Here is a 13,140-nt window from a genome sequence, read left to right as displayed (position 1 = left end):
GAAGAGAAAGGTAGATTATTTTTGGCAGGCCATGAATATGGATTAAGGGAAAATAAGAAAGAAATATTTCTGTCTCTCTCTTCCTTGACCTCAAGCTTAGGGGGGGTAATTGGCAAAACCCTGCAAGTAATGCAGTCTCTCTTTCTTGCTCTCTGCCGTCCACCCTCCCCCCTTCTCTCTCTCATACACACAAACACACATTTCCAACCATCTGTAAACAAATTTCACGCAGACATAAAACACCTACAAACAGAAACATAAAAAACACCATTAGGCCATAAATAAGCTCCCATTTCTAATTCCATTCTCTGTCTATCAATAAATCAATGTCTCAATCACAGCCATTCGAATAGGCAAAGAGATAGAGGGGGTAGAAGTATTGTATGTTCAATGTTTGTGTGTGTGTGTGTGTGTGTGTGTGTGTGTGTGTGTGTGTGTGTGTGTGTGTGTGTGTGTGTGTGTGTGTGTGTGTGTGTGTGTGTGTGTGAGTGTGTATAGAGAGAGATAGAGAGAGAGAGAGAGAGAGAGAGAGAGAGAGAGAGAGAGAGAGAGAGAGAGAGAGAGAGAGAGAGAGAGAGAGAGAGAGAGAGAGAGAGAGAAATTGTTATATCCAGCATATGTCATGTTCTATATAAATCTCCAAAGGAGGACATCTATTTTAAAACACACACACACTGATATGCACACACACCCTGGTAAGAACACTTCCTGTCGATGACCCCTCAAAAGGTATTGTTTTGGGGGTTTTTTTCCTAGGGAGACCCTGGCTCTCTGCTAATGTTCTTTCCATGTCTTCTCGTCGGTCTTTCATAAATAATAGGCCATTGCTATTAACATGGTCAGAAAAAGCTGCAGGAGATGGCGAGCAGACAAGAAAGCAGCGCAAGAAGAAAGATAGATTGAGGCATGCCAAGAGCAGGAAAGCAGGGATGTGGAAACGCCGAACACTTAACCTCTCTTTTCCTCCTTACTCCCACCTGTTCCCTCTCATCTAATGTAACATCGCTGCAAGATGTAAAAACACCTTGCAACCCGCCTTTCTCCCTCCAGTCTTCCGCCGCTCTTCTGCTGAACTCTTTTACCATGACAATTACTGTTTTACTGCCTCCTCCCTCTCCTTATCCATCCTCTTTACTGCACTCCGTCTTTCTGAGTGGTGATTTTTACTGCCCTCGTCCTGCTCTTTTAAACCCCCCCCACCCCATCCCCTGCTTCCCAATCTCACTTTCTCTCCTCATCTGTCCTACTTTTGCTCATCCTACTACTGTATTTTGGAATATTTTTCATATCTTTGAACTATTTAGGGTGTTCTTGTTTAAAGTTACCCATGTCTTCTCCAGGCTCAACATTGGAAATGCTGCTTGAAAGATAAGTCAGACTTAATGAAGCCCTTTTTCCCCCATTCCAAATATTAAAAATGTATTCAGATGCATTTTTCACCCATGTCAGCTTTTTGTCGATGTCCCAGTAAGAGACTTGAGAAGTTACAAATGTGTCATTCAATTTTAAAGACTTCCTGCTGTATTCTTTAGTTTTACACTGGAATACACAGATTAAACTGTATTTCAATCTCTATATTTTCGCCCTTTAAAATTAAATCCTACTTAGCAGCGAAGAGAGTTTAAACTTTAATAATGAACATGGTCCCCACCCATGTTGGGGTTGCTCCACACTACAGTGTTGAACTTATAACCAAAGTGCTCATTCTGACACCTATGGCGGCGACCCTGTCCTTACTTTGTACACAAAGCAATAAGATCGTTTAGCAACCACACAGGCTAATTAAAGTGACGACAGCAAGGAAGCAGTCAGATGAGAGAGATGAAGCAAATCAAGAACTAGCTTTACAGCAAAGAGTCCTAACAAATGCTGTAATAAACAACAAGAACACAAACACATATAGCAGACACAGCAGCGAGTCAATACAGCTAGACTATTATTAATAGATTCAACAGAGCCTGTTTTCGTGTTTAAAACGCCAAATTTCACACCTGTGGAGTGTGTGTGTCTGTCAAGTCTATTCTAACAGGACTGAAAGATGACCCGAATAATTTTGCCTCATGTAACACACAACACTTTCAATTAGCAAATATAACACACACTCTTTACTCCAATGTAATAAAACACAGCCAAAACACACATGTATACTATACTCACTATCACACACTTATCAAACAGGTCATTTAAACCAAAGGGTCAGACTAAGTGCTCATTTTAGTCATAGCTTAATTCACAAGCCAAGTCACAGAAATAAGATATTAAGTCAAACAAAGTGTTATTTTACCAGCAAATTTGGGTTTGTAATACCATTTCATTGTACTACAATACTACATACTACAACGCACATAATGCTCAACTAAGATGTAGGATTTGATATTTAGCTTATGTTCACGTCAAAAAATAAATATATAAATAAAAAAAGATAATGCACTTATATAAACATGACTTATACCTGTGTATTACTCATACAGCATCCTGTACTACAAAGCCTGTGACATGTACAGGCTAGAAATAATTACTAAAAATAATCACTAATTTTATGTAGAAAGTTTTAATGCACGTAAAGTAGAGCTGAAGCAACTTTTCTTAAGTGATTAGTTAATGGATTCATCAAGCAAAACTTCCAAATGCATTACTTTCAGCTCATTTATCACGGCGACATGCTGCTTGACTTTTCTTGAGTTTAGGAATGTAAGTCAGATAAAACTTCGGTCTTCAAGAAATCGTTAGTTGGTGGATTAATCAATCATGAAAATAATAGTTTGTTGTAACCCTAAATACACGCATTAAGTACAAGACTAACACGCTCTTTTCAATAAGCTTCAGCAACTCCAGCATTTTCAGTAATTAATTTAAGCTAATGACTCATTGTACAGCTCAGCTTGAAAACATGACAAGAATATAGAAATACTTACAAGCAAGTAGCAGACCTTGTGCAAACATCAACAAGTCAGTGAGCTGCTGAAGAAATGCAAAATTGCTGTTCCAGACACTCCACAATTTAACAAGACAGCTTAAAAATAACGTCCATAACATCAGCGAATACACAGCTCTGAAGAGACATTGAATCATTATGTAAGAAACTAGCAAGCAAAAATACACAGACAGGCAGGGGGTGTATTTGATGTCAAAGCCCATTCTCTTTCTTCTCACTGGTATGCAATGGTTAAAATACAGCACAGTCAATGCCGTGGTCATTTTGTGGTCAAATAACAGGAAAACTAATGCTTTTTTTGTGTGTGTTTTGAGGCTAGACTGGCTTGATAATTCACTCATAAGTTTCTTTTCCAGTTCCGACATGTTTGCGTTTTTTTGTTTTTTTTAAATGGCGTATCTATTTTTGTTCTTCATTGTTGGAGTCTTTGCTTCCTGTGAGAAAACAGCATTGAATTTTAGGTGCCACAGTTGTTACAGTTCCCTTGCATTATCTACACACTCAAATCTAACATTAAAACCTGCGTTGAGTTTTACTCACACCCGGCAGCAACTGCTTACTAACAACAGGCAACACAGTCGAGAATTTCTCATTTGGGAGTGAAACCTCCTCAGTTCTAGAAACCAGTTTTCACCCACAGTGAGTCTTCCCTCAATCTCATTTTCTCTCCTTGTCGAGTTCATTTATTTCAAATGAGAGAATCCATTACAGCAGCAGCATCCCAACGCAGACACACTGTCTTCCGAAGTGAAGTGGTGAAATCATGCGTGCTGGAAACATTTCATCAGGGAACCAAAGTTACAACAGAAATTCTTGTTGTAACGACGAGCCGAGTCTCCTCCTGGTGTTTAAACTATGTATCCTTTCATAGACCCAGGTGCACTGTCTGAATGATGATTAAGTTATTTATACACATGCACTTGTAGCACTGAGATTACAGTATGATACATAAGCAGCACAAAACTGGAAGGTGCTGAAAAACATTGAACCTTTTTTTCTTTTTTAGCAGTCCATAATGCTACCCAAAAGTCTACAAGTCCTGCTAAAGCCAGTACACATTTTAACATTTTTTCATATGGAGGACATCGTGTCTTGTCAAACCGGGGTGTGACTAATAGCACTAATAATGTCTGGATTCTAGTATTGTGCATGCTGGCTCGCTTGCACAGCTTCCTGGCACGGCTACGTAAATTACCAAGTGTGTTGGCTCAGTGGGAGAATTGGCAACTCACAAAAAACCCAGAGCCCCCCAGGGTTTAGTGCAGTCCTTTTTGTTTGGAGTTATGCCTGTGTTCACATGGCTTTTCTTCCACTCCAAACAAAACATGCATGTTAGGTATTAGAAGGACTCCTGCCTGAAGTTGACCCTTAGGCAATGATCTGCAGATGCCAACTGCCAACTTTGGGATGGATCAAAGTAAACAGGGATGAACAGGCTTTTCTTACAGAAGACATTTTGATTTGACATAATGGGTAACACATAGGTTTAACTAATAACCATTTAGGGTCGCCATGCACCCATTAAAATGTAACCTGTCACACCTGTGTTTGACCAGTTCAAATGTCCACTGTCAGAAAGACCTATGAAGTATAACATGACATTTGTATGACTGAGCGATCCTTTTATGTTATTAGTAACACCTGTAAGTTTCTGCCACAGGAAAAGGTCTGCGCTGTCCAGCTGTGATGAGTGAAACCATCGCCTGTGTGTATCGGCTTCACTTATCCCTTATCTGGGCTTCTATTCAGGCACAAACCTGATGAAAGGAAGAGGTGAGATAGAATCTCATTCCACTTTACAGTAATGCACTATATACAATGCTTTTCCTCCTCTCTGCACACACACACACACACACACACACACACACACACACACACACACACACACACACACACACACACACACACACACACACACACAGATAATACTCACAGGCAGTCTTTATCTCGTTTTATTCTCTTCATCGCTCTCAAACACACGCACACACACACACACACATCCATTCAACTAATAACTTTTTTAGGACAGCCCTCTCTCCCAAGCACACACACACACTCATGGTCAAGTGGACACAAATAAATCTACATATTAACACGTACACCGTCAGCAGTTTCATTAAACATCATTGTAATGACCTTCTGTTTCTCATCAGAGGACTCGATTAAACTTTCAATTAAATTCCTGACACATCACATGCTGTATGTGTGCTTGTTCATATGTTGCGACTGTGTGTGTGTGTGAATGTGTGAATGTGTGGTAGATACTGAACTTCAGGTTCATCACTTTTGGTTTTTACACATTTTCTCTGGAAAACATCTCGGATTTTTTAAAGGTGCAATATGTAATTTCTGCTGCTTCAGGTCGCTCAATAATAATGATAACAAACTGTTTGATGGCGTTGTGAAGTAGCGTGGGATCATAGCAGCTGTTGTCATTGTTAAACAACCACCAACACCATCATATCAGTCAGTTTCTTCCGGTTAGGATTCCTTCAGTGTTAATTGTTCAAGAGGTTTTTTACGGGAGCCGAAACAGACCTGGTGTTTCTCTGACACTGTTCAGCAGACACAGGGCATCCGGAGAGGCAGCGAGCCAAGCTGCCACCACTGTTTGCCCAGCTTGATCCAAATGTTCAGGAGGTTTTTCTGAGAGAGAACCAAATTATCCACAGCGGTCTCCTCCTCTCCAAAACAAATGTACATGGGGATTAAAAGCGGCTAAAAACACTGAATAAAGCAGTTTCACATTAAAAAAAACTAAAATTTCTTTTAGGCTGTTAAATGGACAGCGGACATCCGAAAGGGGCTCTTAACTGAGCTGTCACTAGCATTTGCTCAACTTGTTTCTTTGACATTTTAAGATCCAGACATTCGATAACAAAAGGTTTAAAGATATATTTCGAAACAACAAAGATCTAAAAAATGACATTGAGATAATGTAACTACACATCTAAACAAACTATATAAGACAAGTTTAGTCATTTTTAGACATTTACACATTAAAAGAAGTAGATCGATTGAGACCAATTTTCACATGGATTTGTTTCACATCGTGCACCCAAGAGTTTCCTGCTGCAAACAGAACAGTTATACTCAAGTAATGCTCAGCTTTACATTCATATATTTATCGGTTAACTCCTGTAAAAGCTGGTTACTGTTGCTATTTTATGTGTCCTGTTTGTTATTACCAAACTCGATTCAAAAAATTTGCTCTATACAGCTGCTAGCAAATCCAATTAAGTCAGCATTCACACATTACATATGGCTCTTGTAAATGAATCATCTCCAGGCAACACTCAACAAATGAAAGTAATAAATAATTTCAGAAGGACAATTAAGTCTCCCATCATTAACCGTTTGCTCATTAAGTCTGCCTTCGTTAGTCGAGGTTGGATGATCGTGTCCTGCCCGTCTGTAGCGACCGCGATATTTCCCTGCTGCAGATGATTTGGAGTGAAACGATACGCTCACGAGGCGTGCTCAGATACAAACAGCAAGCGTTGGCAAGCGCAAGTCGGCACAAAACGGAGACCCACTCGTGTCCTAATGAGTTTTCCTGCTTGCTGTTCAGGGTGCTCTGTTGCTTCATTATTATCACCCTCTTAATGCTTAATGCCTCCATGAAAGAAATCAACACCACATCATTACAGTCCAAAGGACGCCATGGTCTATCCTGCTCACTGTCTTTTTAGGATTTTTGCCTTTTTATCTTTCTATTGTGTCTGTCTTTCTCCTTCTGTGTCTTTGTGTTGTTGTCTTTATTTCTACCCCTCAGACTCTCATTAAATCCCTTCTCTTACACTCTGTTGCTTTGCCTCTTGCAGCTTCTCTTTCTTTCTCACAGTGTCTCTCCTGTCATTATTCTATCAAACAGTCTGGAGGATTAGGACAAGACTATGGCCCAAACTCTGCCTGACCGTGAGAATAATAGCAAATCCGTCGCAATCACTTCTAAAATGCATCTGAATAAAAGTACAGCGTCTCTTGTTAATTGCATTTTAATACAGCTGTTGTTATCCCCGTGCCGCTTGAATGCCAAATTGATTTGTAATTCAGAGGGTGTTCCTGCGCCTGAAAAACAAATTGCTCTAGTCTTCTTTTATCCACCATGCAACCCAGCACAACATCCAAAATGCACCAATGTAACCAAAACACATCATATACATCTCAGCATCTGATTTTGTCATTCATAACACAATGACCTGAAAACACTACCAACCAGTAGATGAAACTTTAACCATCACTAAGTTCAGAAAAGACCACTGTCCAAAGACATGCAGTTACAAAAGTAGTACTTTTTCAGAACTGTTCACATAGCTCTCTTTACTAAAATTCAGCTTCAACAATTAATCTTAGTGAAACTCAAGTAATTCCAGCTATGCAAAGCAATATTATACATATGTGACTGGTGTTCAAAAACTTTTCACCTCCATGAACACAAGAGTTCCTCTGTGGGGTTGAGGAATGAAGGGTGGAGTGGAAGGAAAAGCAGCAGCATCCTGGGACTTAATGCAAACCACTCTGTGACTGGAAGAGAGCGATAAAACCCACACAGGTCTGGATTCACCTCATCTGACCCCTTTCCAAGTCTTTCATTAAATGAGGCGCTCAAGTGTCGTAGGCTATGTCCCAATTTAGAGTTTATGCATTATCTTCTTTTTTTAGATGTGGATGTAGCAGAGTGCAGCAAATTGCAGCCTCTTCTACGGAACATATACTTGACAGATTTTAAAATATGGCTGTAAATACACAGCGTTTAGGTGGTAGTTGTGATTGAGTGTAAAAACAATTGGATGCATTCAGTGTCAAAGCAATCAAAAATCATCCACAGTTTGTTCCACATTGTGCTGACTGTGTGAAGAGTTGACACAAAGTGAACTCAATACAGAGGTATATGTGTGACCAAAAAGCCTCAGTCCACTGTACCTTCCGAGGGTTTGAGCAAACATTTGCTCTAGCTAATTGCTTAACAGCAAAGTGTGTGATTTCACTTGCATGTGCATGTGTGCGCTCTGTTTGAAGATATGCGGCGCACACACATAAAAGAAAGATTCATATAACTTTGTACAATGCGGACTATAGTCTATCTAAGTGCCTCCTGGGAGTGGAGATGTTCATGTCCCACAATGTATGGTGTAGAGATCCACCAGAAACAACAGAGAGAAGAGTCCTTAGGGAAGCAATCACGGCGGTGGTGATATGCAAGGAGATGAATATATCAGTGATATCACATAGTGTAGCAGTTAATTTCCCAGACGGAGAGGAGAGGAGACAAGAGGAGAGGAAAATTAATCCAAATAAAGGAAGCGATTGGAAGGCTCTTTCTCATACATGCATATACACATGACAATACACACGTGCATATATGTAAGATGTACTTTGCTGATATGCTAAACCCTTATGAGTTATGGTGCACTCTGCTCACCCGACGGTCCGAGCACAGCTGAGCGTATGTGAGGCAGTGCGGGAAGGAGCGTGGGAAAGACTTCTTCTTGTGACCTTGGCCTCGGAACACACAACTTCATAAAAAGCACCAACAGAGACACAGATAATAAGTTGTATCCTCAAAGGAAACAAGAGGGGGTGTGTGTGCGCTTGAAAGCCTCAAGCGGAATCAAGTGGAACTGAAGCTGATTGAATGAAGGGTAGAGGCTCTAGTGTGTGTGTGTGTGTGTGTGTATGTGTGTGTGTGTGTGCGCGTGCATAATAGCAGTGTTTTCTAAATTCCCTGAGGCAAAGTCATTCCATTTGCTCTCAACGGGGGACAGCCGCCACTTATCAATTTATGAATTGAATTTCATTTTCAGCTTCCGACACACAGCATGCGGGTGTCACTGGGTGAAAGGCGCCTTTCACTTCAATGTAAGACAGTGAGAACTTCCTGGCGCAGACAAAGCCACACACTCACACACACACATGCACACACACATAGTGCTATCCATTAGCAGTCACTGATGTAAGGGCAGCCATCATCTCGTTCAGTTTGTGTCTGTAATTGATAGAGTTAACTCACAGGTCAGGTATCTGTATGTGTTATTAGGTTTTCCAGGACAAAGATGAGATTGCAGCTGTCGCTAAGGTTTGCCTCAAGGTGCTTTGAGAGGTGTTGAAAAGTCTCAAGGGCTTGCCGATCCATAATGTCGCTGTAATTACCGACCATGAACAAACACAATCAATATCCAAGGGTGAGACGGTTACTCTTTCAGGAGGAATGGTTAAAGAGATGAGGAAAGACAAAATATGAGAAAAAAAACAACATAATAGAGATGACGAGGATGTTTCAGATACAGTAGGTGCCCTCCATGTTGAACTTGCAATTTGTGAAGCCCCTTGAGTGTAGCCTATACCTGCTCTTCATCCTATGAATCCATGGCATCCTTGTTAATTAAATTCCCTATAGATCCAAGGAACAATGTGCACAGAAAACACAATGTTTGACGAAGAGCTCATTAGACAGCTGCTGTTTCACTTTCACACATCCTGAAACAGCTGCAGTGACGTCTGTTTAAAAAGTAATTATGTTTATTAAAAATGGAGTCATGTAGGTGTAGTTTAAGCCATCTTTAACATCCATACAAAAAACTCAGAAGCATGAAACACAAAAAGTCAGATGATCGTACACCCTAATCCTAACCTAAAGTTAGCTAAATTTATGTGGAAGAAAATCTGGGGCGAATGTTAAAATGAGTAGCGAGGGATTATTTTGGGTGTCCTCTCTTCCAGTTTTATTAATATTGTCTCCCCTTTTCAGCCTCTGAGCTTGTTAAACAAATCTACAGTAGGTCTACATGCAAATTACCATTAAATCCATTTTTATTTGATTTTTTTTTTAACTGAAAAGCCTAAATTACTCATTCACACAGAAAATTAAAGATTATAAACTGTGAATAAAAAAAATAAAATCTTGTTAATCATCTGGGGACCCAACGAACCACTACATTATCTGGCTCAAGTGTTGGTTTGTATACAACCTTTGTGAGCCTCTCATTTCACACTCAGTGTTGAAACTGTCAGCTTTGCTGTGTTTAGATGACAGCAATTGGCTCTATTCTTTTTATACACAAAACTTCCTCTGAAAGATGCTGCTGCGGCAGCCTGGTTTCACCCACGAGGATTATCAAAGTTTCATTTTATTATATCTGATGTCATCCACTCTGTCCTCTAAGTATCATTCCACAAAGCAGAGACGGTTTAAACATAATCTTCAAAAGAGGAACCGCTAACAAAAGAAACACCAACAACTTTTGTTTGACATGATTTCTCTCCGCTGTGATTGTCAGCACGCCGCTCCCTCCGCGGCTGAGCACGAGGGGAATAAAAATAAATAAAAATAGCGGCTGTTTTCTTCAGGATTTGGATGTGGAATTTTTCACACAATCTGTTGTTTGAATCTCTTTTGTCTGCTGCTAGATTAGAAGACACACACACACACACACACACACACACACACACACACACACACACACACACACACACACACACACACACACACACACACACACACACACACACACACACACCCCTCTCTGGGCTGTGTTTGCTTTCTGAGCCCCTTGTGTTGAGTGGGCGACTAGCTGTGACTGCCACTGTCAGATTAGCCCGTTTAAAAAAGACATATGTTTATAGCAGCGTGCATGCATGTGTGTGTGTGTGTGTGTGTGTGTGTGTGTGTGTGTGTGTGTGTGTATGTTTGTGTGTGTATCCTCCATACTATTTTCAGACTGTGATGCATGCTGCATTATTCATGTTAAACCATGCAGAGAAAGATACCGTCTTGTGTCATATAATACCACCGCCACAAGCCTCTTGATATCATCACATGCATACACGGGCACGCACACACACGCGCACGCACGCACACACGCGCACACACACACACACACACACACACACACACACACAAATACTCATGCACAGATAAACAACTGCTGGAAAACTTACGCAAACATACAGTATATCCATGAACACACATAAGATTCACTCCCACGTTGACATACAATCCACACACATGTACACACACGTGTGTACACACTAAATCGTATTAGGCAAATGAGAACGAGGCAGTGCAGAGAAAGGCGCTCTGTTCGAGTGCTGTTGCTGTGACAGATCCTGGCATAAATCATGTTTAGTTGTTGTTGTTTAATATGCAAATCTTCCATTCAAAGCACAAGCTAGTTGTTAACAAGTGCGTTCGAACACACACACGCACACACACATGTACAAAAAATATCCCATATATTCTCATGCACGCATGTAGAGTATAGATTTCCGAATACAGGGAGGCACAAAATGTGTGGCCACAAACACACACACACACACACACACACACACACACACACACACACACACAGAAAGAGTGTGGGATAGATGTGGATGTGAAATGCCATGGGCGTCATTACTGGACTCATATTTCATAATCATAAGGCTATCCATCAGCCCTGTTCAGCTAATGATGACAACGCCAACACACACACACACACACACACACACACACACACACACACACACGCCTAGAGAGACACAAGTATTCTCTATCACAGATATGAGTGCCTCTGCAAGGACACAAAACACGAGCGGCACAAAGAGAAGAAACACTGTCGCATGCATACACATGAGCACTCATAAGGGTGCTCAATTAGGCCCACACATGTAGTGGGAAACACACTTGCACAAAGAGATATCCTCACAGGCGCAACACACTTGCACACATACACGCACACACTGCAGTGAATGAAGTGGCTGTTGACAGATTTCAGCAGTAATTGATACCCGTGTTTGGCAGCCATTTTTTATTTGGCTCAACCACAAGCCAGGAATCATCTAAGTTCCACAGCGCACGTGCGCACACACACACACACACACACACACACACACATATGCAAAACCCTTCCTTACAAGCATGACTTGACACATCTTGACACATCTCATCTCACACCGACATGCACACACATCTGAACACGGGAGATAAAAATCACACTTTAGTCTTCTAAAGGCAAATGCACGGGCTAAAACATAATCACTCTCTCTTTTTTTACCCTCTCTGTTGAAAACTCCAGGAAGACTGACTACATTTTAATTGGTTGTCATCACTGAACTTTATCTTGCCAGCGATGATGAGTGAGGGTAGGCGGGTGAACGTGCCTGACGTGGCAATCATTCAGGAGGAGAGACGGAGAGAGGAGAGGAGAGGAGAGGATAGGAGACGAGAGGATATGAGAAGAAAGCTTAAAGAGTCTAATCTTACCTTAAACAGACGCAGGATGTTGGCCACCATGATGGACACTGAGCTCGCCGCGGCTCCTATCACCCCTACAATTTTATCCGGCTTGGTGAAGATCGGAGGGTCTCCGTTGGCACAGCGGACATCAGAGCCGTCCCTCTCTATCAAGGCCTGCACAAAAGTCAGGGACTGCTCCAGCGCGTACGTGTCCCTAGAGCAGGTATCTAAGATCCGGGCCCCCAGTGTGATGTTAGGGAGCAGCTCAGGGTCCTTGTTGATCAGGTCGATGGCGAACATCATGGCCTCCAAACGATGGATACCCTTCTCCTTTTTCAGCTCCCCGCAGGGTGTGCCACGGTCCCCCCGTGAGTGGACGGGAAACAATCCGCCGAGGATGATGTCGCCATCCAGTCGGATGGAGTGGGCGTATTCTGGAGCCGCCTGGGGGTCTGTGGGGATTCTCTGAGGGGAGGCAATGGGTAGGAGCCAAGTGTAGGAAGTGGCCACAAGCAGGAAGATGACAGAGCGAGACTGGGGGTAAGAAGTTGGGTTCCACTGAGGTTCCATGATCAGTGAATGAGATAAAAATCTTAAAGGAGGGTTCGGGATAGGTATTCCAAAACAGAAGATGCGTTTTTGGGAGTATTAAAGAGTAAAGCCTTCCTATTGGCCAACAAGGGAGGGGTAAAGGACCCCAGAGGAGGAGCTAGCCGAGCCCCATAAGCGAATCATATTCCAAAAGAGACGGCTTTACAAAGAGAGTGGTTGCGTGGAAATGTGGCAGTGACGTCGCAGAATCTAGTGGATCCTGTAATCCGCAAGTCACATCTTCAGAAGAGCCTGTTGGGGGGGAGGGGGGACAGAGAGAGGATGTCTCAGTACCAACTAGATGCAGGGAAGTACAGTCCACATGACAAACAAGTGAAAACCACTCACGGGTGAGGCAGAAATACAATCAAACACAGAAATAACATGTCACAAATAT

At 41.8% G+C, this 13,140-nt stretch overlaps 1 protein-coding gene across 1 annotated transcript in view; it reads right to left on the bottom strand.

The window, feature by feature from the left end:
• grm8a (glutamate receptor, metabotropic 8a) overlaps positions 1–12,752 on the bottom strand; it is a 230,335-nt gene extending 217,583 nt beyond the window's left edge. The window contains exon 1 of the mRNA XM_062443400.1: positions 12,180–12,752. Within this exon, the coding sequence (XP_062299384.1) occupies positions 12,180–12,722 (543 nt within the window). The 5' untranslated portion in view covers positions 12,723–12,752. The remainder of the gene's footprint in view (positions 1–12,179) is intronic.
• Between the last annotated feature and the right edge of the window lie 388 nt (positions 12,753–13,140).

The sequence above is a fragment of the Scomber scombrus genome, chromosome 22 (genome assembly GCF_963691925.1).
Source record: "Scomber scombrus chromosome 22, fScoSco1.1, whole genome shotgun sequence".
Classification (NCBI taxonomy): Eukaryota; Metazoa; Chordata; class Actinopteri; order Scombriformes; family Scombridae; genus Scomber; species Scomber scombrus.
Note: the sequence above shows the minus strand (reverse complement) of the source record. Positions and strands in the feature narration are given on the sequence as shown.